We start from the raw sequence: 24,694 nt of genomic DNA on the forward strand, positions 1-24,694 counted from the left end.
TATGTGACTTTTGGATCCTAGCTATCCTGGTGAATATGGAATTGTATCACATTGTGGTTTTGATTTACATTTCTCTGATCGCTAATTACGTTGAGCATCTTTTCTTGTACTTATTGACCATTTGTGTATCTTCCTTGGAGAAATGTCTATTCAGATCCTTTGCCCATTTTTTAATGGGTTATCTGCCTTTTTATTATTGAGACGTGAGAGTTCTTTATATATTCTGCACAAAAGTCCTTTATCAGATATGTGATTTGCATATATTTTCTCCTTTTATATATGTTTTTTCACTTTCTTGATGGTGACTTTTGAAGCATGAATGTTAATTTTGATGAAGTTTAATTCATCATGCTTTTGGTGTCACATCTAAGAATTTTGTAAGCCCAGGTTATGAGGACTTTTTTCCAATGTTTTCTTCTAAAAGTTTTATAATTTTATCTTTTACATTTAGATCTGTGACCTATTTTATTTTTTGTAAGAGCTGTGAAATATAGGTTATTTTTTTGCATATGGATGTCTAGTTTTAAAATCATTTGTTGGAAAGGGTATTCATTCTCCATTAAATTGTTTCTGCACTTTTCTCAAAAATCAATTGCTATTTATATGGGTCTGTTTTTGGTCTCAGTACTGTTCCATTGATCTGTGTGTCTTTCCCTTCACAAATACCACACTGCCTTGACAATTGTAGCTTTAAAGCAAGTCTTTAAATTGGGTAGCGTGATACCTTCAACTTAATTCTTCAGAATTGTTTTGGCTGTATTTTCTTTGCCTTTCCGTGTGAAGTTTAGAATCAGCTAGTCTGTATAACAAAAAGTCCTGTTGGAGTTTCCACTGGAATAGCATGTCTTCTGATCCATGAACATGGGGCATCTTCATTTAGCACCTCTTTGATATAGATCATCAGCATTTATGGTTTTCAGCTTATAGAACCTGTACATCTGTTGTTAGATTTATTCCTAAGTGTTCATTTTCTGGAGCTGTTGTAAATGATTTTTTATTTGGTTGTTGGTATTTTTCAGTCCTTCTATGTCCTTGCTGATTTTCTAGTAGTTCTATACATTACTGAGTGGAGTGTTTAAGTCTCCAACTGTAATTGAAGGTTTGTTCATTTCTCCTTTCACTGCTGTTTTTACTTCTTGTATTTTTAAGGTCTGATGTTAGGTGCATACATATTTAAGATTGTCATGTCTTGGTGAATTGATTCTTTTATCATTTTTTAATATCCCTCTTTATTCCTGATAATTTTGATACAATTTCACGAGTCCATTTAATCTATATTGGGAAGTAATGTGCAGAGAGGTTAAGAGAATAGCCTCCGAGTCAGAATTGCCTGGATTTGAATCACACATTCAAGTACAGGTGTATGACCTTGGGCTCATCACTTACCTGTTCCTTCGTTCTGGTTCATTTGTAAATTGGGATAATCTCATTCAATTTGTAGGATTAAGGATTACATGAGATGATTCATCTAAAACATGACTATAGTACCTGACAGTAAAAACTATCATTGTTAACCACAAATGTTAGATCAGAAATGTCTAGTTTTTAGAAAGTATGTCACATAATTAGAAATACATAGAAGGTTCAGGTCCCTTTTTAAAAACAGCACTTGTGAAAAGAGGGATTATTAAATATATCTAACCTGAGTCAAATACCAGGTTTTTTTTGTGGTGCACAGGCTCTGGACGCGCAGGCTCAGTGGCCATGGCTCACAGGCCCAGCCGCTCTGCGGCATGTGGGATCTTCCCGGACTGGGGCACGAACTCGTGTCCCCTGCATCGGCAGGTGGACTCTCAACCACTGCGCCACCAGGGAAGCCCAGGAACCTTCTTTTATAAGTTTTTCTTTCACCAGTAATTCCATACAATGTCTACTTTGTATCTTGTTAGTTTAAACATGAACAGTTCAAAGTCATCTATTGTTTCAGTTCCAATAATAATAATTAACAAGTGATGTAAGCAGATTAACAACGACCTGCTGGAATACTGTTTAATTAGATAATAGGGTTGCAGAGAACTTCAGGTGGGCTGAATCTGAGGGTGAATTTGTATTATGGATAGCCATAGTAGTGATGAATCTAAATAATAAAAGTGACCAATAGTGTATAAACACTGACTTTTTAATGCATATTAAGCATATTTAATTGTCATCATCTTGTGTCTATCTTTAAAAAACCATTAGAAAGGAAAGTGTCAATTAGGTAATAGCCATACTCTTATACGAAATTTTGTTTCTCCTACCATGCATCTTACTTTAGTGCTAAATTTAAATATAGTGAGTGAAGACAGCTTTTTATTGTGGTTCTATTATCACAGTGCCAAAATAGTTAATTAAATTAGAAGAGAAACATATAGAAAACCACCCAGCAAAGGAATGCATTTCAGTAACTTTATTGAAAGGTATATCCCTTAGTACCAAAACATAATGGTAGTTGGTTAGGTTACCTCTGCCAACTCAAAATTAACACTGATGTATTCAAAATATTGAAATTTATCAGTCTTTTGGGAAAACTGTAAAGTTATCCGTAAAACATGGTTTACAAAAGTATAGGATACACTGTGGTTCTTTGGTTTATTTTTCAATGCATATCTCCCCATAACATGATGTCAAACTTGGGTACAGCCATCCTGGATGGATTCAGGCTACACATTACATTAACTGACACTTTAACACAGTAGATCTCCTTAGGTTCACTGAAATCCTGAACACTACCTCAGCAACCTTATAATTATGAAGATGCCTACTTACCTTTCTTAATACTTTCCTTTGGCACAGTAGGGACAATTAATGAAAGTATATTCTCTCCCTTTTAAGCAAAACTCTAAATTAGAAGCAATGACAGTTTCATAAAAACAGTGCTTAGTAAAAACTTCTGGAGTGTTAAATCAGAAAGTTTTCAGAGTGACGTTAATTTGAGTTACTACTACAGTAAAAACTAATTTTCTTGATGGGACTAGACTGAGGCAGTGAATTTTGTATAAAACTTTTTAAATCATGGATATGAACATCACCTGTTTTCTAGAAAAATATTAAAGATAACTTAATATGCTGAAATTAATAGGTCTGTAGTTTTGCTTTATATAAAATGCCCTCAAATTTAAATGTGACTCCCATGTAGCAATAAAGTCCACATCTCTGGATTATATATTACTTGCATTATGGGTGCCAAGAAACCATTTTCACTGCCTAGAATACTGACCCTTATTATGCCTTAAAAGTGCATTTGTGAAGTGGTGGTTTTGATGTAAACCTCATATTTAAATTTAAAGTTTAAATTTAAATTAAGTAGGTTACCGTTTTTAACACCACCTAAATACAATATATTGACCCAATACAGAAAGTTGGATCAGTGTTAGAAATGAAGATTCACAGTTTACCTTCCCAGGCTTGTCATTAGCATTTCACATTTATGCTGTTAGCTTTGATTTGTATGCTTCACAGGTGAATTCAAATGTGAGTAATTCCACTAAAGGGTAATGTTAATTAGGCAGTTTTCCCAAATCTGAGAACACCAATGTTAATCTACTTGTGATGTTTTGAGGCTTCACAGCTTAAATCCGTTATAACATTATGGAATCCACAGCTCAGGATTGTGGAGAAAGGCTTCAGAAGAGTTATTTGTTGCTGTAAGAATCCTAATAAACAAAAAAATCAAGTTATCAGAAGTTTGCCAAACACAAATATTACTACCTGTTAAAATATCTGACTCAATCACATCTTATGTAGATGTGTTCTATGTTAATATTTAGTTTTGAGTAGGAAGAAGGAAATCACCAACATGAATTAAACTTAGATGGCAAGAATGTGTATCATATATTTGTGAGGAGGCTTACATTTTTTATGCATGTAAATACTTTCCAGTGTTCAACTACTATAGCAATGATACACATAAGTTGAGATGTATAATGATACACTATACAGTTGAGACATCCTGGCAGTTTCTAGACATTCAATGTAGAGACCACCTGCCACAACTTACTTTTTAAGTACAATACCCAAGTTCATACTGATTTTGCTAATAAGCTAACAGTCTCAAATTAGTTCAATGTATGGTTCAAACTCTTGGTCCTGCTCCCTCACTCAGGCTTGTGTAACTTTAAATGAGCCAAAGCCTAAGTCTACATACAGCAAAATGATGTGAAATTGAAAAAAAAATACTGTTTTAGTGCTACTTTTAAAGTTCAGGTTATTAAGGATGCTGCTTTTTAAGCTGAAAATTTAATGAAATGGCTAACATATATATGAAAGGTTAAGAGAATTCCTCTTAGGCTGTTGTACCTTGAATGTAGTAAATGTCTTCAAATACTAGCTGACTAGATCAGAGAAGTCATTTTCCCCTCTGCTAGTCCAATTCCATTTTTTTTTAAAATAATGCAGATTTAAATTCTTGAATTGCAGAAGAAAATTATAGCATTAGAAAAGTCTCTCTACATGGAGAAAAACTATGAACCAAATTTACCAATTAAGGGACCATTTCAGGAATTGTTGGAAGGTGGGTTATTCTGTAGTAACTATGCTTCAGTTGCCGTGCAGTACGCCCAGAAACAATCCATTTCAACTTCTGAACATTTGGTTTGGAACACTTGTTTGATGAATATTCAGTTAAACACTTGGATACGAGCTCTTGCCAGAAAGTCAAATCTCTGCCATTGATCTGTGAATAAATTTAAAAAAAAATTCTTTAAAATAAAAGTCCTACAGTATTTAATTATAGTAATAATGGCAATCTTATTAACACGTGTGTTTCCTTGTCAAAAAAATTTGAGGATAAGCTACTTAAGTTTCAAATAAACACAGGACATCTCATTTTACTTTAGGAACAAGTGGTTTAGTTGCTTTTACAGCTGTCAACAGGATTTAGGCTATGACCTGGACATACCTTGGAATGTTTCTGAAGACATTCTACTCCTTCTGTTAACTCTACACACCTCTGTGCCTGGATCTCCAAGGCAATGATAGACAATGCCAACACAGATGGCTAAAAGAGATAAATTTTAAAGTAAATGTTGAATATAAAAGTAGGTATATAAATAGGTTTAATCTTTATAAAATATTTACCTTTGCTTTAGAAAATATGATCCTGCAGTAGCATGCCTTAAGTTGAGCTTCTAGTCTTTCAAAATTAAGGCTATTCCTCCTTTAAAAAGAAAATGAAATTAATTTTATATAGATAATTTTATATCAAGTCAAAAAGAAATTTTTAGAAAAATAAGTCAATTTTAAAGTGAAGTTTATGCACACTTATCATAGAAAGTGAATTATTCGAAGTAAAGAATTTCCCTTCCTTCAGAAACATTAACTTCTTGAGGATACCATATATGAATTTTAACTGATCTGGGCCAAAAAAAAAGTATCATGCTACAACTCCCAAGGTTTCTTTTCATTTTAATAAATCTATTTTTGAATCTGAAGTTCCTTTTTCCATACATCTGTGTTAGATGCTTACCTACTAGGTTCTATAAGTTAACTTGTCTATAAATGGAAAACGTAATTTTAAAAAAAGTTGAAATGTCCATCTTTAGAATTCACAGACTTCAAGAAGCTACTTTTGACTGAAAGTCTTCTCACTTCTGCTGGAGAGTGAAGTGAAACTCAAGGAGCTTAGCTGTCACTTTACTTATTTTGATTGGAATTCTCCTAGGATATTGATTTTATTTAACATCCGGACAACATCATTCTGATTTCCAAATCTGCTTTGTTAAAAACAAAGATCACATACCTTTCATATGGCAAGTTCTCTTGAAGGAGTGCATAATAGAGTTGTAGAAACTGAAAGGCAGTAGTAGCTTTGACTTTCCAACACACCTTCTCCAACACAATCTTTTCCATTCTCATCAAGTCTGAAACTGTGAACCTATACTGGCTTATTCGGATCAAGTCAGTTGCCAATGGGACATTCCTTTCCTCTTCTATTGATTTTACAGCCAAATAGAAGCAGCTCAGTCCAACACACCCAAGGTGCTTGGGCTGTACCTAAAAAGACAGTAAGTCCATGTCTTTACCTTATTTCAGTTAAAAAAACATAAAGGATAATCTAGAACTCAACCTATCACTTCGAAAATGTATCTTTGAGGTATATTTCTCAGCTGTGAAGGACTTAACAAGATCCACTGATACCTCAACTGTAGCCTCTTAACCATATGTACCCACTTGGAACCAATTCCAGAACCAAACAGACTAAGTTTCAGTGTAATGTGTGGCTTCAGCACAAAACAATTCGTACTTCTTTTGGTTTGTTTAAATCAGTGCAGAACGATAAGCAATAAGCTACTAGGTCAAAGGCTTATATGAGGACTGAAATACCTTACAGCTTATGCACAAAATTTCTTTCCAGAATGTTGTGTTTTTCCAGGCTGTTTTCTTTGTAGTAACACATGTAAAATGTTTTTAAATACTACAGCATACTGTTTACTCTGCCTGTAAAGCTCTATTCACTACCAGTATTTTAAATTTATTCATCATTTTCTGAATGTCTACAAAATTTGTCACAGTCAAAATTCTGTCCACTTTAAGTTCCGCTCAACGGAAACTTTATGAAGCCTTTACCAGTATTTGTGCTCTCCTCTTCTTAGAACCCCTTCAGCAATACATTTATGCCTCTTTTGAGGTATAATGTGATTATTTTTCTTATTATTCCTTGTACTATATAATAGTTATCAGTGCAAACATTATTGCCACTAAGATTATAATACACTTAAATGATAGATGTACTTCATCTATGTAACATTTATAGTCAAAGGTAGTGCCTGCACATGGTGTCTAAAGAGTTGTTTAATTAGGGTATTGAAAAAGTTTCTTGAACCATTCAATACACATTGAGTTCCTCCCATATATGATGCATTCTGTTAGGTACTGAGGACTAAAAGATGAGCTGCATTTTAACTGTCACGTTATTTCATTATCTACCAATGACCACTGGCACACAGAGAAGTCAGATGTATTTGTAACAATTAAGCTCTGAAAGTTACACAGATGTCCTGCTTATCCAATACAGGGAAATAACTATATATAAATGCTCCTTCAGAAGATACTCTCTATTATATGCAAACTTAGGCTGGAAATGACAAGCATAGGCACGACTTGGGTAAATTTAAGGCTAAAACAATTAGAACTTTATTCTATTCTATATGAATAGAGATCAAGAAATATACTCTATGACCAGATGGTTGACAGCATCAACAAAAAGGAAAAAAAAAGAAATATAGTCTAATTCTTAACCCCCAATCTAGCATTCTGCCTCTAACACATTTCTTAAAATTTAGAAACAACAGTAAATAATGAAAACACCCAACCTATCAAAAAAGACTTTTAAAAACAACAGCCAACTCTCCTACTGGGAGACTATGCAATTAATTATTTGATATTAGACTACTTTTCAATGTCAGAAAGTAGGTTGAATAAATGATGCATCACTCTTAATTAAAAGGAAGGATTTCATCAGTGCTGTAGTACACAGAATTTCCATAATGTTTTGGCTACTTGCTGAAAACAAAAAAAGTTATGAACACCAGCCCAAAGCCAGCAATACCACCTCCAAAACACATTGAACAAAACCACGAAATACTCAGGGTAATGTAGCTTTAGACGTACCTTCATTTTAGACAGGAATCTGTCCAGTAAATTCACAGCTAGAGAAAATGTCTCCGTGTCAAAGCCAAAGAACTGAGTTAGACTAAGGAGATCTTTTACTTCAAAGTCCCTCAGTCTTGCAGTCATTCTAAGGCCATTATCGTGTGCAGATTCAATTAGTCTCAAGCCGCAGACCTTTGGCTGACATCTCAACTCCTGTTCCAACAGGGCATTCAGCTGGTGTAGCAGTTTCTGAGAGTCAGTTGTTGTCAGTACCTCTATCATCTATATATAGAACAAAGCCCAGAAAGGAGTGAAAGAACAGCCCTTCCTGCCTTGTGTTGTGCCAGGTGCATTATAACACAAGTCTCCCCTCCCTCAATGCTATTAGTGAATCTAAGTCACTGCAAAATGCCATCTGTAATTCTCCACCTCCCCAACCAGTTGGTCACATCCTAAATTGTGAGTTCCTAGAGGGCAGTGGCCATGGCTTTTTAAAGAAAAAAAATGCAAATCTTCATGCCCAAACTTTGAAATTAGATGGTAGCATGTATTCTGCCATTTATTAACAATGTGAACTGTTCAAGTTAGTAAATTTTTCTTAGTCCTCAATTCCTAGTCCGTAAAGTGGGTATAAGGTTATTACCTATTCCAGAGACACTTGTGAGGAATGAATGAGATCATCTAGGTACACAGGTACTTAGCACATACAGTAGGTGCCTAATAAACACTGGGCAATATTAATGAGCTTACTTCTAGTCTGTAAAATGAGGCATATCTGCCTCTTTGAATGGCTGTGAAGATTAACCAAGATGATTCAACTAAAGAGTTTAGCATAGTGCTTGGCACTCACTGCTCAGTAACTGTTAACTTTTATTGATGTTAGGAAAGGAAGGCAGTTATGGGTGCACGCAGTGGGGGCGGGAGGCTAATCCAGCCTGCAAGAGGAAGCTGGGAGTTTCATTAATTTAAGGCAATACTGAACATCTACTATGTGCCTGCTCCGGGAACGGGCTAAGCCCTGGACACACGGACGGTCCCTCCTCGCAACAACCGAAAGACAGGGAGGCAGAAAGAATCCTTAGGGTTGCGCGACGGAAAGGGTGGGCAGATGGAGAACCGCAAACTTCAAGGGTCCAACTCTTTGGCCCCTGGGCTGGGACCGGGCCCATAAGACACTAAGACATCTCAGGAGGTCGCATCTGGCCCCGCCCCTCCATGCTCGTACTAGCCTGAACTTGTTGCTCGGGGAGAGTTAACCGAGGAAAAGGGCTCGAGACTTACCCCTCACCCCGCGCCCCCCAACCCTGCTCCCTACCCGCACTCTGAGGTCAACCCCGAAATCCGAGCTCACCTTGATCGCGATTGCAGCTCCTCAGCGGTAACCACCCTCCCCGGGCCTGCTCTCACCTCACCCCAAGATATTAGAACCGAGAGGCCTATGAGGCGAGAGGGCTCGCGGGCAAGACGGGAGAGGCCCGGGGAGGGTAGCCGTCTTGGGTGGAGGTCTCTGCAGCGCCGCCGAGACGACACCGCCCTCCTCGGGGTCTGCTCGGAGCCGAAGGGGCCGCGCCTGGCCTCCCGAGTAATATATTGGAGGGCGGGGTTTTCTCGCTGCGGTGGGAGGGGCACATGGGAGGCATTTTCGCCGCTGACTGGTGTAAGTCTTATGATAGATGGCTCCTGCGGTCCAAAGAGGGCTGGTCCGTAGAGGGAAGAAGTCCGGCCAATCAGCACACGCTTTTCACGATCCCGGAGTCAAATTCTCCGCCCCTTGAGACCACGCCCCCTACCTCTAACTGTCTCTCATTGGAGGATTTCCCCCAGTGTCTTCAATGAAGAGGAGGGGGAGCTGAACGCTGCGCGCACCAACCCAAGCCCGGTAAGGCCTCTGCTGGCGGGCGGATTGGCCAGAATATCGTTCCAGAATGTACTGGGAGTTTTCGTTCCGTTCGGTTTAGTAGAGTGCTTTTGCTCTCTCTAAAAATACAGTGTCTGATTCCACACAAAAAAAGAAAGGCCTGATTTTTCACTGCAGTTGGAGAGGTGGTGGATATTCTATGGTGTGGTTTATTAAATTTCCAGAAGTTTCTCCGTGTGAGCTTTGGAAATCACTTGTTCCTTGCCTTGTTTTGCTTTTTTGTATAATTTATCAAAGGGTGGAGTTGGGCTACGTACATTCTTGGTCTCCTACCAGTTTGCTGAATTTGATTTTTGAACAAATTAGAAAAGTTGGTAGTTCTTCATCGGCTTAAAATGAAAGGTGTGTGGTTGACTCAAGAGGAATAAGTAGACAAAAATAATTGTAGTGCTTATGAATCTGAGTTCACAGATCCGTGTGTGAAGCAATATTAGTCTTTTTACTTGCTGTCCATGAACTTAATCTCTGACTGTGAGCCTTTGCCTGGTAAGTGGAAAAATAGCTTGAAGCCTTCCTGGACTCACTCCTTCCCTCTTTCTTTCCCTATTGTCACAAATGAGAAGGGTCTACATTAAAAGGGCCTGAGGATTGGTGAACAAGGAATTGGTTATCAGTTCTGGTGGACTGTACTTTGATGTCTCTGTTCTCATGGTCTCTTCCTTGTTAGTGGCTACCTGGGCTTTGAAAAAATTAAAATCTGAAAGATTTGCTGGCATGTTTGCTGTTTGCCCTGCCGGGTGCTTCCCTGAGGCAATGACACAGAACCAAGCCCTGAAATGGAAGCAGAGTTGTGGAGAGAAAGGGGAAAGGAAAACCTGAGAGAAAAAGTTAATGCTCTAAAATATTACCTTAGCTACATCACTAGGTCAGTTTGTCAAATCTCTGTGTTTCAAATGGGGAAGAGGCCTTGGTCATCCTTGAAAAAGAACTCACGTAATGAATATAAATGGGCAATTAAAAACATTTAAAAAGTTCTTTTTACAATAATGTGTGATGAGTTTACAAATGTAAATGTTTCTCCTTTAGTAACAAAGGAACAAAATTAGTAACAAAATTAGGAATATAGGTATGTACACATGCACTCTTTCACTACTTGTTGAACACGTAATATGTGTCAGTGGAGGACAGAATATACTGGTTCCTGTCCTTGTGGATTGTGTAGTTTTGTGGACAATATAAACTGATTTATTTTCAAGCCACAGGCTACTAACTAGGTACATGACTTTTAACAAGTTTTTAATCGCATTGAGTTTCCATTTTCTTTTATTAAAAAATAGGAAATAAAAATACCTTATTCACAGGGTTATTGAGAGGATTAAATAATGCAGAGTACCTAAAGAGGTAGGCATTGTGCCCAGAGCACAGTAAGTACTTGATAAATGGTAGCCTTTATTATTAAATTACTAACATTTCTTTTGAAATGTCTTGCTTAACATACATTTAATTCTGTTTTACCTATTGTCAGAGTTAGTCTTCTAGAATGGGAGTATTGTTTACTTAACACTAATGAAAGTATCTAAATCGTGTCTATTAATTTCTTTTTTTTTTAAGATTTATTTATTTATTTATTTATGAGTGCGCTGGGTCTTAGTTGCGGCATGTGGGATCTTCGTTGGGGCATGCGGGATTTTTCGTTGTGGTGCATGGGCTCTTCGTTGTGGCGCCCGGGCTTCTCTCTAGTTGTGGTGTGTGGGTTTTCTCTCTCTAGTTGAGGCGTGCGAGCTCAGTAGTTGTGGCATGCAGGCTTAGTTGCCCCATGGCATGTGGGATCTTAGTTCCCTGACCAGGGATCGAACCCATGTCACCTGCATAGGAAGGTGGATTCTTTACCACTGGACCACCAGGGAAGTCCCATGTGTATTAATTTCTATGCCTTTTTTATACTTAAAATTTTCACATGCAGCTTTAGGTAATATATCATTGTTTATGTAATAAAAATGTTTTCTCTTACGTTAGGATCTTATTACTTGTTATTAAAATCTGAAATTACCTGCATGAAAAAAATTGTTTCTATAGCACTGAAGAAACATTGATTCAATACAAATCAGATCAAATGGACATTTTTTACCTTTTCTCCTTCCCCTCACCTCCACTGTCATTTTTATTCCATAATATTAGAATACAGACTATCATTTAAATAATTTTAAAGTCCTAATTAGCAAAATGTGCAAATGTAAGACTCAATTATGTACTGTTGTAAAAGAAAAAAATGAGCCTTTTGTTAATTGTGATTTATTTTTAAAGACTTACAGATTTAGTAATGAGTCTATCAGGAATCTTTCAAAGGACTGACTTCCAGGGTATTTTCTAGGCTCAGTGATATATTCAGCTGCCATCTTCACACCTTCTTCTTAATCAGCAGTTAAGTGCAGCAAGTACTGAAACTCAGAATAATGGCCTCAAGGCTGGGCAAGAATCCAAGGCAGTTAACAGGAGGATTTAATCATATTCTCTACACTGCAGATTATAGAAGTGCCTTGAGTAGCAAAAATTATAACAAGCAGGTATAACAGTGGTGGCTTGTCAAATGCTGCCCTGACCAGGGAAATTCCTCATTGGTTCTGTTTCCATCCTAGAGACTGGAGGAGTCTTTGCACCTCACCCTCTGTTGAGGCTCCCAGACAAATGTCCAGAACTTTTGAATGTGGGCTTGTCCAACTGTGATGAGGGCTGAAAAAGTGAGGATCCAAAGATCTCAGCTCAGTCTCTTCCGCTCTATTTCCTGATCCTTCCTGGAACTAATTATGGCCCCCTCCACCTCTCCAACTATTCTCTAGTGCATCTGCTCTGTCTTAGAAGAGAACTTGCTTGGCTTTGGCTTTTTGGAGTCTTCATTAGCCCCTGGGATAGCAGAGAAATTGTGTATAGTTTGGGTGGTGATGGGGAGGCAGGGAAAAGGATACATAGAAAACAGATTAGTAATGTCAGGTATATCTTGCCTTTCAGAGATTCTAGCTATCTCTGATAAAGTAACCCTTTCCAATTAATTGAGGTGTTACTATATTCAGTGGAAAAATAAACTTTGTCAGGTAACCACTGCTATATAAAGGCACTGGAGAACATTAGACGCAGATCTCCCACTTGCTAGCATTTAGTCTAATGGCCATAGGCTCTGTTGAGTACAGGGCTCAAAGCCAAGATCAGCCAATAACGAAAAGAGTTTGCATTTGTTATGTATTTCCCAAGTGCCAGGCTGTGTGCTGAACTTAAACACACATGATCTTATTTAGTCCTCTAACAACTCTGATATTATTATTATGTTCAGAAATGAGGAATATCTCGTATATCTCCTGTTTAGCAACTACTTTTTACTGTTTACTAAATATTCTTAACACATAGCTTGAATTTGGATTTTACAGCGTTTAAAAACAAGTTTTTATTTTGGAACCTTTTAAGCTCATTACCCAACTTCAGTAATCATCAGCATTTTGCCCATGTTGCCTATTTACTTTCTGTTTGTCTCATATTCAACAAATATTTATTGAGAACTTTCTAGGTGCCAAACCATTGTGTTTTGTAGTCCCAGATTGAAAATGTTACAATTTTGGGCCATAGGGTGTGTTGGCTATTGTGTTTTGTGGAGATAGGGATTGGAAGGATCAGCTGGGTCATTCTCCAGGTGCATCTCTTTCTAGTCTGAAGCGCACACTGAAGGTGTCTCTGGGGTCTGCTGCTTTGATAGGAGAAGGAGGGAATGGGGAGGGATAATAGTTCCCTTCCTTATTTAGGTCTCTGCCTGTACTGCTAACCTTCCTCACAGAAGTGCATGCAGACACACCCAGACACACACACACACACACACACACACACACCCCTTTACAAAAGATTTTGACAGAGTTGAATTTTGGGAAATGAAGTACTTTCTAATCTAGCTTTTTTGTCCCTTAGGGATCTCATAGGTCTGAACTTTTGTTCTCTAGGTCAGCCTTCCTTGCCTGAGGTCACCACTTTTCCTCATTTCTTTAGCCTTTTAACTCTATAACTCGTGATCTGAGTTTTGATGCAGCCAAGTGAAGAGGTTGGTGCAAAGGGCATTCCAGACAAAAGCAACAGTATGGCAAAGGCATGGAGGAAAGAGAGACTAAGTTGATTTCTGTAAATGAAATACAGATGACTCTGGCTAAAGCATGGAGGTTGTTGGAGGCGGGGGAGTCTAGCAGTGAGGTGGGGAAAGAAGCAGTTGCTTATCCTGAAGGACCAGGTATACCATATATACCATTATTGGAATTTTGGACTTTATAGGCTTTGGGGAACCAACCATGGAATTTAAAGGGACTGTCACAACTGGATTTGTGATTTAGAATGACCATTTGGCATCAGTGTGAAGAGAGGAAAGAGAGGGCCAAGAGTGGAGTCGGAAGAGCAGTTTAAGAGGCCACTGCCTTAACCTAGGAAAAAATGAGAAGATTGAACTGAGGGAGTGAGAGTGGGAATGGGAAGGAGATGGATTCAAGGGACCTTAGGAGGTTGAGCTGATGGATTGTGGTGATTGATTAGATTTGATTGGTTAGGTGATCAGGATGAAGGCAGAGTCAAGAATACTGTTCAAATTTCTGGTTCAGGCAAAAAGTTGAATGAAGAGTCTATTTATGTGCTAAGTTCAGGGAATACAGGAAAAAGACCAGGTTTGTAGGGGAAGACGTTGACCTAGAGATGCCTGAGGGAACTCTAGGTGGAAATGTCCAAAGGCATCCAGAGAAACATTTGGTGCTACTGATAACTTTCGGACTCATCAGAATATGAGAGGTGATTGAGTCATGGAAGGAGATCAGTCAGGGACAATTGAAGGTGGTAAGAGAAGCCTGAGGAGAGAGTCTAGGGAACAGGAGTCTCTGAAGGGATCTAGAAGGAGAAGGCATGTTACTGGAGTCAGAGAAAGTGTTTCAAGGAGGGAGTGAGCACCAGTGTCTCATGCTGCAAAGAGGATGAAATGAAGTATGAACAACAGAGAAAGAAAATGAAATCAATGAATGTGTGACCCACTCTTGCAAGGGGCTGGACTGTGAGGCATAGAGACCCTGGACAGAGAGTGGAATGGTATTGAGAGAGATATTTTGCTTTTCAAAGATGAGCTAGACTTGTGCATGTTTAAGTAATGACCAGAAAGAGCCAGCAGAGAAAAAGAAGGATCTGACTGCCAGAACAATCTAAGTTCTCAGATGACACTAGTCAATTTGCATTCCGTCAGCTGTATTGTTATAGAAGCTTCTATATAGTCAAATACTCACAGACTACAATGGAAGGAAACAACACAAAGGGGCAGAAATTATATGTGTTTAGCATGCCTAAAATTCTCTAAATAGATGTTAAGAAATATCACTACATGCTTTATAAATGTTTATGTTTTCTATAGCTATTTTATATTCAGCATTTCCAGTTTCAGATTATCCAAAGCACTCCTCTTGATTTAAAATATTCTGGCTTGCCAGGTTTAGGAGCTTTATATCAGTGTTGAAGTAAGAGTAATAAATAAAAACATGCATTTTATGTAACCATATGTAGTTAGAATATGATAGAACAAGGCATCCATCCAAGCCTTAAATATCTAACTTGTTGAAAGTCAGCCATACATAGATTGAGCTCAAATAGAATAAAAACTTGAGGCACATTATGGAGGTTTCTATTTTTAATGGAAATATACATATATTTACATCATACAACCATAAGTGTGTGTGAGCATGGAAATATGTGGATGTGATAAGTAATACTGCCAAATAGCATTGATATAGATTTTTCTATAACACATTTCCTGTCAATCCTGGCCTTGTAGAAGAATTTTTAATAACTAAAAGCAGTGGTTTGGTTGAGACATGAAGGGACAGACTACAGTCTGGGTCTCATTTTCCCTAGTTACTATCTCCCACTCTCAATATTTTCATATTTTAATTGGGAAAATAATAACAGTACTACATCAGAGGTTTAATTAATTGAACTAATACTCAGAAGTAGCATATGTAAGGACTTATTAAATGTTAGATATTATTATCTGCAGAAATAAGTAAACTTCTGTGAGATAAATAAATTGCAACCCACGATACTGCTGACGTCAATTACTAAGTATATTTAAACGAAGAAATGTTATCAAGGTCTTTGCTCTTTTTTACTTACAATAATAAGTTAGTCTTCCAGTTGTTTTCACTTTAAAGTGGGAATTCATCTCCTACTATGCCAGATATAAGACCTCATAAACTGGGAGGAGTTGCTAGAACAAATCAACTAACAAACATAAACCAATGTTTTAGGTTTTTCCTTAGTCTTTCTTCTGTGAAGCATTTTCCTTAAGTGGACTCTCCTTTACGTATGAAAGTGTATGATGATTCCCATCAAGATAAAAATCTTCTATTTTTAGTAAACTTCATAGTTTACCAAGGATTTTCACATATATTTTCTCAAACTCCCGAAAATCCTTGCCAGATTTTCAGGGCATGGATTGTTAGTTTGCTAGGGCTGCCATCACAAAATACCACAGACTGGCTGCCTTAAACAACAGAAATTTGTTTTCTCACAGTCTGGAGTCTGAAGTCCAAGATCGATGAGATGGTAGGTTAGGGTTCTCCTAAGACCTTGCCTTGGCTTGCATGTGGCCACCTCCTCGCTGTGTCATCACGTGGACTTTTCTGTGTATCTGCATCTTCCTGGTGTCTCTTTCTCTTCTTATAAGGACAATAGTCATATCGGCTTAGGGACCCACCTTTGTGGCTTCATTTAACTTTAATTATCCCTTTACAGGCCCTATTTCCAAATATAGTCAGATATGAATTTGGGGGGACACAATTCAGTCCATAATAGATTGTGATCCATATTTTCTTGGGGAGAACAGAAAGGCCAGAGAGGTTAAATGATTTTATTCAGGGTCACTTGGCAGGACTTTTCATCCTCCTATTTTTCCCCATTGAACACCCCACATTCCCTTCTGGAATTACTTCTCCAGAAATGCTTTTTTTTTTTTTTTTTTTTTTTGCGGTACGCGGGCCTCTCACTGTTGTGGCCTCTCCCGTTGCGGAGCACAGGCTCCGGACGCGCAGGCTCAGCGGCCATGGCTCACGGGACCAGCCGCTCCGCGGCATGTGGGATCTTCCCGGACCGGGGCATGAACCCGTGTCCCCTGCATCGGCAGGCGGACTCTCAACCACTGCGCCACCAGGGAAGCCCCAGAAATGCTTTTTTTTGATGGCATGTGTTTATGAAAATGATTTTAAGTTCATGGACTAAAGAATGCTATTTTATCCTGAATTTCACAATTTCATTGCTTCATTGTACTTTCCTCTATTTAACTAAACTCTGTCTTAGACTTCACTATTGTTAATTTTTAGATGGTTATTTCACAATAACTTTTTGACTATCTTGAGAAATTAAGGGCTAGCTTATTCAAATACTCCCTAACGCACAAACCCCTTAACAATAATAAGAACCTGAAAAAGGAAAGAGCCTATTATGAAATTGCTTGTGAGGAATGTGATGTTAAGAACCTCTCTTGGGCTGTGAATTAATTATTATTGTGGTTCCAAGTTTTCATTTTTTTAAAACAGGGGAATGAATAGGGACATCTTGTCAGTACCGATACAAATGAAATGTCCTCTGTGGAACACAGAGTCTCAGTTCTTCTGGCCTCTCCCACCCACAGTCCATCATCCCACAAGGCTCAAAAAATTTGTATAATGTTGAGTAACAGAATTTGGTAATATTTGAGGACTCAAAACATCTTTCTAATCAGACATTTTATTACACTTACACATTTACTCTTGATTCATTATATATTGAAAAAAAAAGATGTTTCATACAGACTTATCTCTGATTCATTGTACATTTCAAGCAAAAGGTGTTTTCATAGCCAGTATGACTATAATCCCCTTTCTTCCAAGGAGAGGTCATCATACCAATACTCTACAGAAAGATATCCACACAAAAGGCACACCTGCTACCCTTTTCCTACCTCTAATTTGAGATCATTACTAAAAGGAATTTAATGAATCTATGGACATAAGTGTTTGTTTTTGAATATATAATTCCTTCTCACATGTATGTGCCTTCCATAAGTGACCATATATATCATTTCTTCTCTCAAAGTGATTTTTAAAGCTTTTTGAATATTTTTATCAAGATTTTAATTCACATACATTTCACCCCAAGTGTACAATTCAGTGGATTTTATTATATTCTTAGAGTTGTGCAACCATCACCACAATCTATGTTTAGAACATTTCACCCCCAAAGAAACACCATATTCATTAGCAGTCAATTCTTCATTCTCTTCTCTCAATTCCCCAGCTCTAGGCCATCAATAATTTACATTCTGTCTCTATATATTTGCCTATTCTGGACATTTCATATAAATGGAATCTTAGGATATGTGGTCCTTTGCAATTGGCTTCTTTCACTTAGCATAATGTTTTCTAGGTTCTTCCATGTTGTGGCATGTATCAGCATTTCATTCCTTTTAAATAATATTCCATTGTATGAATATACCAAATTCTGTATATCTTTTCTACAGTTTATGGGCATTTGGATTTGTCTTAGTCAGCTCAGGCTGCTATAACAAAATACCATTGACTGGATGGCTTAAACAACGGATATTTATTTCTCATAGTTCTGGAGACTGAGAAATCCGAGATTAAGGTGCTGGCAGACTTGGTTCCTGGTGTGCATATAGCTACCTTCTGGCTGTATCCTCAATAGTGGGGTGGCAGGGGAAGTAGAGAGAGAACTCTCTAATCCCATTAAGTGGGCCCCACTCTCATGGCATCATGCAAACCTGATTACCTCCCAGAGACTCCCACCTCCAAATCCCATCACATTGAGCGTTAGGGCTTCAGCATATGAATTTTAAGGGGACACATAACAGGGTTGTTTCTATTTTTGGCAATTATGAATAATGCTGCATTCATGCACATGGACATATACTTTTTGTATGTTTTTGTATGGACATATACTTTCATTTCTGTTGGGTATTTACCTAGCAGTGGAATTGATGGTCATATGGTAGCTCTATATTTAACATTCTGAGTAACTGCCAAACTATTTTCTAAAGTAGCCACACCACTGTACATTCCCACCAGCAATAGGTAAGGGTTCCAATTTCTCCACATCCTTGTCAACACTTGTTATTATCTGTTGTTTTGATGATTGCCATCCTAGTAAGTATTTCATAGTTTTGATTTGCTTTTACCTATTAACTAACGATGTTGATCATCTTTTCATTTGCTTATTGGTCATTTTAATATCTTCTTTGGAAAAATGTTCAAAGCCTTTGCCCAATTTTTTTTATTGTGGTAGTATATAGGTAAGATAAAATTTACATTTTAACCATTTTTAAGTGTACAGTTCAGTGGCATTAAGTACATTTACATTGTTGTGTAACCATCACCACCATCCAGCTCCAGAACTTTTTCATCTTCCCAAACTGAAACTCTGTACCCAGCAATAACTCCCCGTACCTTTTTCCGCAGCTCCTGGCAACTGCCATACTACTTTTTGGCTATGAATTTGACCATTCTAAGTGTTTCATGTAAATGGAACCATACAGCATTTGTCTTTTTGTGACTGGCTTCTTTCGCTTAGCATAATGTCCTCAAGGATCATTCATGTTGTAGCATGTGTCAGAATTTCTTTCCTTTATAAGAGTAAGTAGTAGTCCTTTGTATGTATATACCATATTTCTTTATCTACTTATATGTCAGTAGGTATTTGTGTTGTTTCCATCTTTTGGCTTTTGTGAATAGTGCTGCTATGAACGTTGGTGTATAAATATTTCTTTGAGACTCTGATTTCAAGTCTTTTTGTTTATATTGAAGTGGGATTGTTGGTAATTCGACTTTTTTTTTTCTTTTTGTTTTTTTTTTTTGCGGTACGCAGGCCTCTCACTGTTGTGGCCTCTCCCATTGCGGAGCACAGGCTCTGGATGTGCAGGCTCAGCAGCCATGGCTCAGGGGCCCAGCTGCTCCGCGGCATGTGGGATCCTCCCGGACCAGGGCACGAACCTGTGTCTCCTGCATTGGCAGGCGGACTCTCAACCACTGTGCCACCAGGGAAGCCCTCGGCTTTTAATTTTTTGAAGAATTGCCATACTATTTTGTATAATGGTTGCACTATTTTATGTTCTTACCAATAGCACACAATAGTTCTAATTTCTCCACATACTTGCCAATACTTGCTATTTTCTTTTCGTCTTTTTTTTTTTATAAGAGCCATTCTAATGGGTAAGAAGTGGTATTTCTGTGGTCTTGACTTGCATTTCCCTAATGATTAGTGACATTAAGCATCTTTTCATGTTCTTTTTATTCTTTTTTTAATTCAACTGTTGTTTATTAGGTGTCTTCCAAGACCTAGGTCTGGGCATACAGAAACAAAGTACATCCATAATCCTGGACCTCAAGAAGCTCTTCTTAGTAGAGTATAATCTAGTGCTTAACACCTCTTTGGATTTAGGATAGCTCTAGCTGTGTGACCTTGGGAACATTATTAACTTGTCTGAGAATCCATTCCATCTTCTGTGTAAAAGCAATAACACCCATTTCACAGGGATGTTGTGCCTTTTCATGTTGTTATTGACTATTTATATATCTTCTTTGGAGAAATGTCCAGTCCTTTGTCCATCTTTTAATCAGGTTTTATTTGTTGTCGTTGAGTTGTGGGTGTTTTTTATATATTATGGATATTAACCCCTTATCATATATATGATTTGCAAATATTTTCTCCCTTTCTGTGGGTTGCCTTTTCACTCTGATGGTAGTGAGCTTTGATGCACAATAGTTTCTCATGTTGATGCAGTCCAATTTTTTATTTTGTTGCCCACGCTTTTGGTTTCATATCCAAGAAATTATTGCTAAATATAATGTCATGAAACTTTCCCCTTGTATTTTCTTCTAAGAGTTTTATAGTTTTAGCCTACTCGACATAAGCAGAAAAAGAATCTTGCCTTAGATGCAGTATCTCTCTTCTTCCTTTTTCTCTTCATGTTGTAATCCCGCATGGTTTTTATAAATTTATTTATTTATTTATTTATGGCTGCGTTGGGTCCTCACTGCTGCACGTGGGCTCTCTCCAGCTGTGGCAAGTGGGAGCCACTCTTCCCTGTGGTGTGCGGGCCCCTCACTGCAGTGGCCTCTCTTGCCGCGTAGCACAGGCTCTAGGCGTGCGGGCTTCAGTAGTTGTGGCACGTGGGATCAGTAGTTGTGGCTCGCGGGCTATAGAGCGCAGGCTCAGTAGTTGTGGCTCACAGGCCCAGTTATTCCACAGCATGTGGGATCCTCCCAGAGCAGGGATAGAACCCATGTCCCCTGCATTGGCAGGCGGACTCCCAACCACCATACCACCAGGGAAGTCCCCCTCACGGTTTTTATATCTACTACAAAAAATGGCTAGCTACTCTGAAAAGTTAACCTGTACCAATATTAATGTGTTACTCCTATTGGTTATCTATGGGTACATAAAAACCTCTCCAAGCTAAGTGATGTAAAATAATGATGTCATTTACTTACTAACAAATCTACACTCAGCCAGTGTTGGCTAGAGTGGGTTGGAGTCTGGTGGCTGGAATTCTCTGAAGGGTCACTCACTCACTCACTCACTCAGACGTGCGTCCTTAATGCTCTCTGAGACTTCTGTGGTCAGAATGCTTACATGTGACCTTTTCATGTGGCCGCTGGGCTTCCTCACAGCATGGAGACAGGGTTCCAAGGGTGATTACTTAGAGACAGAGACAGAGACAGAGACAGAGAGAGTTAAGAGCAGGCAGAAGCCATATTGTCTTGTCTGAGCTAGTTTTAGAAGTCGTGCTTCTTTCCTTCTGCTCTTCTATATTGGTCAGGTAGCCTAGCCCAATTCAAGGACAGGGAAAATAGGTTCCACTTCTTGATGGAGAGCTGCCAGGTTCTGGAAGAGCATGTAAAACTGGAAATATGGCTGTGGCTATTTTGAAAAATATAATCTCTGCACCTCTCAGTGGTAATACACAAATTTTAAAAAGGCAAGGTCAAAATCTAAAGAAATGATTGTCAAAGTGGGAATTTCAGGCAATAAAGCACACCTCTGGCAGAGATATTTAGGCAGCTCTTTCAATAACATTAGGTAGGCAATCACATATTCTTCAGTTCTGAAAGGGAACCATGAACTTTTCTAAGGCTTAAATGAGCCAAGCTTTCCATGGAAAGTCTTGCAAAGTAGAATTTATTTTTGCAAACTCACTAATCTCAGGATTTGAAGGGAATGTTCTAATAAGTTTTTTTTTTATCATTCTACTTAAACTTGTACAGAAATATGTTGCCATCCGAAATGGTCAGGGTGTTTTCAGTGTGGGTTCTTTTATAAAACTCCAAAACCACCTAATTATAAAATTAGTAAAGTTTAGACAGTATGAAAGATGAATGTTGAACAAAGTAATATATCAAGGAAGGTGAAAAAAAGACATTGGATTTGAAGGCCATTTAGAATTCTATGGAGAAAGAGTCACTGTGTTGCTAGAATATGGTCAGTGCCTTTATTCATGCTGATTTTGAACTTAAAGTCTAAGTGATTTACATTTGTGTAACCAGGTCTGATTATTTCCATGGTCAGTATGTGCCTGTTGAGAAGGTTACTCATGACTGGGGTGGGGGAGAACGGCTCCAAATTTTATTGTTTGTCACTTTGCTAAACAGTTCTACAGATAGATATAGTTGATATTTTTATGCAAACTTCAGTCTACTTACTGGTACCAAATTTTGACACTCACAGGAATTAAGCATTAAGTGAATATTGAATTGCTACAGTTAGTATTATTCTGATTTGAGAAGAAAGACACCGTTGCTTCATTCTCTTGGTCACATGCTGTTACTGGTGGTGTTGTCCCTCCCTATTTACTCCCTTGAATTGTGGGTTAAAAGTTAAGGAAACCCAAATGCTATCAGTTAACCAGAATATTTGAGTAACTCTCCTTTATCATTCCCTGGACAACAGAGCCTTTATTTCATATGTAAGCTCAAGATTATTGTGGTAGGTACAGGGAGTTCTTGTTAAACAAGTGCTTATGAAAGTTACCTCACAGGTGCAGTAGTGGATTATAATATGAACATACTCACTAATGAACTAAACACTTATGAAATTAGTCTCATCTCAAAGATTCTTTCACTCATTAGCACTTGTGTCTAGCCCACCCATCAGGTCAACATCTTTGTCAAGCAGAATATATAATGTAAATAGGACACAAATGGATTACAAAATGAAATTGCAAACCTTGTAAAAAGGATGATGACAGGATAGATGATTCAGAAGGGAATGATTTGAATATCAAAGGATAAGGAGAGGCCCTTGGGAAAACTGATGAAGTTCTGGAACATTTTACAAAAAATCTGAAAATTGAATATGAAAGACTGACTTATTACTCTTAGAAAACTTTATCAAAAGAATCATGCCAAAAATAAAACAAAGTTTACCCTTAATACAGTTTTTGTTTGTTGTGTTAGAAGTTAATTGTAAACTAATTTTTAAATGTGTGAAAAAATTATTTCATAATCTTTGGTTTCTCTTCTCATTATGAATATCCTTATAAAAATTTTCTCATTATTTGCTATGAAATGATATTCTCTTTTTAAGTCAATGTAATTTTCTTGTTATTATTTATCCTCAAATAATGAGGACATCCTAAATCAATACTCTTCCTCTTGGTAGTTTCCTAAAAACCTGGATATTAATATATGAATTCTCCCTACAAGACTAGCACCCCACAGACACCTCCTAATCCCAAACACTGGGTTGACATCCCCCTCTTAAAATATCTGAGGATTACAGCAATTGCTGGAATATTAGAGTTTGACATGACATAACATGCACTGCATCGAACAGTGTAGCCCTCTGCCTCTAGCTGAAGAAACTGAACTCTTTCCCTTGTTTCCCTATAACTACTCCAGTAACATTGATTCTGTTCTCCCTGGCTTTTGTATTCTATCTCACCTAAACATAAATTCCTCTGCCTGAAATGTCTCCCACCTTCTTAGCTCCTCCCTTCTCAATTGTTTAAGATCGTTTTTCAAACACAGCTTCTTCAATGAAGATATTCCCAATTCTCAAAAGAAAAATAGCTTTTTCTCTTTTAAGTTTTTTACATCATTTGTCTTCATCATTTGGCAATTATCACTTATGTCTTCTTAGCACTAATAGTAACAGCTATTTTCATATCTATCGATGTGACTCAAATCCCTGCCCCACTTCTTCCCATCCCTCACTTCTGTTTATTAGAGATAAAAGCCCTTAACATTTTAACTACTTTTTCTTGCATTTACAACCACACTTTTAAAATGGAAGGCAGAGGTTCTCATCTGGGCGTGATTTTGCCCTCTAGGGGACATTTGCCTACATCTGGAGATGTTTGTGATTGTTACCACTGGGGAAGATCTATGCTTTTTACTGGCTAGAGTCCAGGGGTGCTGTTAAAACATCCTATAAAGTACAGGACAGATCCCACAACAAAGAATTATAGGGTCCAAAATGTCAATTCTGTCTAGATGATTAGGTATAATGACCTCTGCTATATTAGTGATAAGACAACTGGGATATATATTCACAAAATTATTTCAAAAATTATTGTCTATAGAGCTTATTGGGGAGCATTCATTTTCTCCACCAAGGGATCCTCTAATAGTTTGTCTGCAGAATTAAAAGAAAATAAGTTCAACTGACAGTGTTTGGGGAGTGAGGTAGGGAAGTCCACTTGTTTTCAGCAGGGTGCCCCACCCCCTCTTCTCAGTGCCTCGTGTTCCAGAGCCCAAGATCTCTCTGCCTCAGTGTCTTTAGAGAATGAGCCCAGCAGTGTCCATGGTGGTCTGGGAGAAGCAATTACCTGGCTGTGACGTGGGGATGGGGAACTGGGTGGTTTACTGCTCCTTTTACAGAGTTTCAAATATTTCGCTCTGTCTTCTGAGATACCTGGAGCCTTTAATTCCTGTGGTGCTTCTCTCTCTCCCCTCCCCTCCACTTTCCCTTCTTCTCCTTCTTTTTTTGACTGAGTAGGTTTTCTTTTTTTGGCGGCAGGAACGGTGGGAGGGGGAAGCTCTTTCCTGCAGTCCTGGTTTATGCTTTCTCAGCTCTGGTAAATAAGTTACCATTGTGCTAATTACTTCTCATCTTTCAGAAACATGTTAACTTCTTCATTGTCTCCACTCCCATTCTCTTTGTATTTTGGAATTACACTGTTTTCATTTCTTTTACTGTTTTTTCAGTGGGTGTCAGAAA

General features: G+C 38.0%; 1 protein-coding gene across 1 annotated transcript; it reads right to left on the bottom strand.

Annotated features, from left to right (window-relative positions):
• Positions 1-2,374: 2,374 nt before the first annotated feature.
• CCNG1 (cyclin G1) lies at positions 2,375-9,149 on the bottom strand. The gene is made up of 8 exons (XM_032627008.1): positions 8,924-9,149; positions 7,591-7,854; positions 5,720-5,973; positions 5,059-5,137; positions 4,880-4,978; positions 4,530-4,654; positions 4,460-4,480; positions 2,375-3,635 (listed from the first exon to the last, which is right to left on the bottom strand). Exons 2-8 carry the CDS (start codon positions 7,852-7,854, stop codon positions 3,569-3,571), a joined length of 909 nt encoding a protein of 302 aa, XP_032482899.1. The 5' UTR covers positions 8,924-9,149; the 3' UTR covers positions 2,375-3,568.
• Between the last annotated feature and the right edge of the window lie 15,545 nt (positions 9,150-24,694).

This window comes from Phocoena sinus, chromosome 3 (assembly GCF_008692025.1).
Source record: "Phocoena sinus isolate mPhoSin1 chromosome 3, mPhoSin1.pri, whole genome shotgun sequence".
NCBI lineage: Eukaryota > Metazoa > Chordata > Mammalia > Artiodactyla > Phocoenidae > Phocoena > Phocoena sinus.

What these genes read in the sequence shown, in the direction of transcription:
- CCNG1 (XM_032627008.1), bottom strand. Translation starts at nt 7,854, where the DNA reads ATGATAGAGGTACTGACAACAACTGACTCTCAGAAACTGCTACACCAG. An exon ending in TCATATTTTCTAAAGCAAAG is followed by an intron (nt 4,979 to 5,058) that starts GTAAATATTTTA and finishes TATCTCTTTTAG; the next exon opens with CCATCTGTGTTGGCATTGTC. An exon ending in GTCTTCAGAAACATTCCAAG is followed by an intron (nt 4,655 to 4,879) that starts GTATGTCCAGGT and finishes ATTTATTCACAG; the next exon opens with ATCAATGGCAGAGATTTGAC.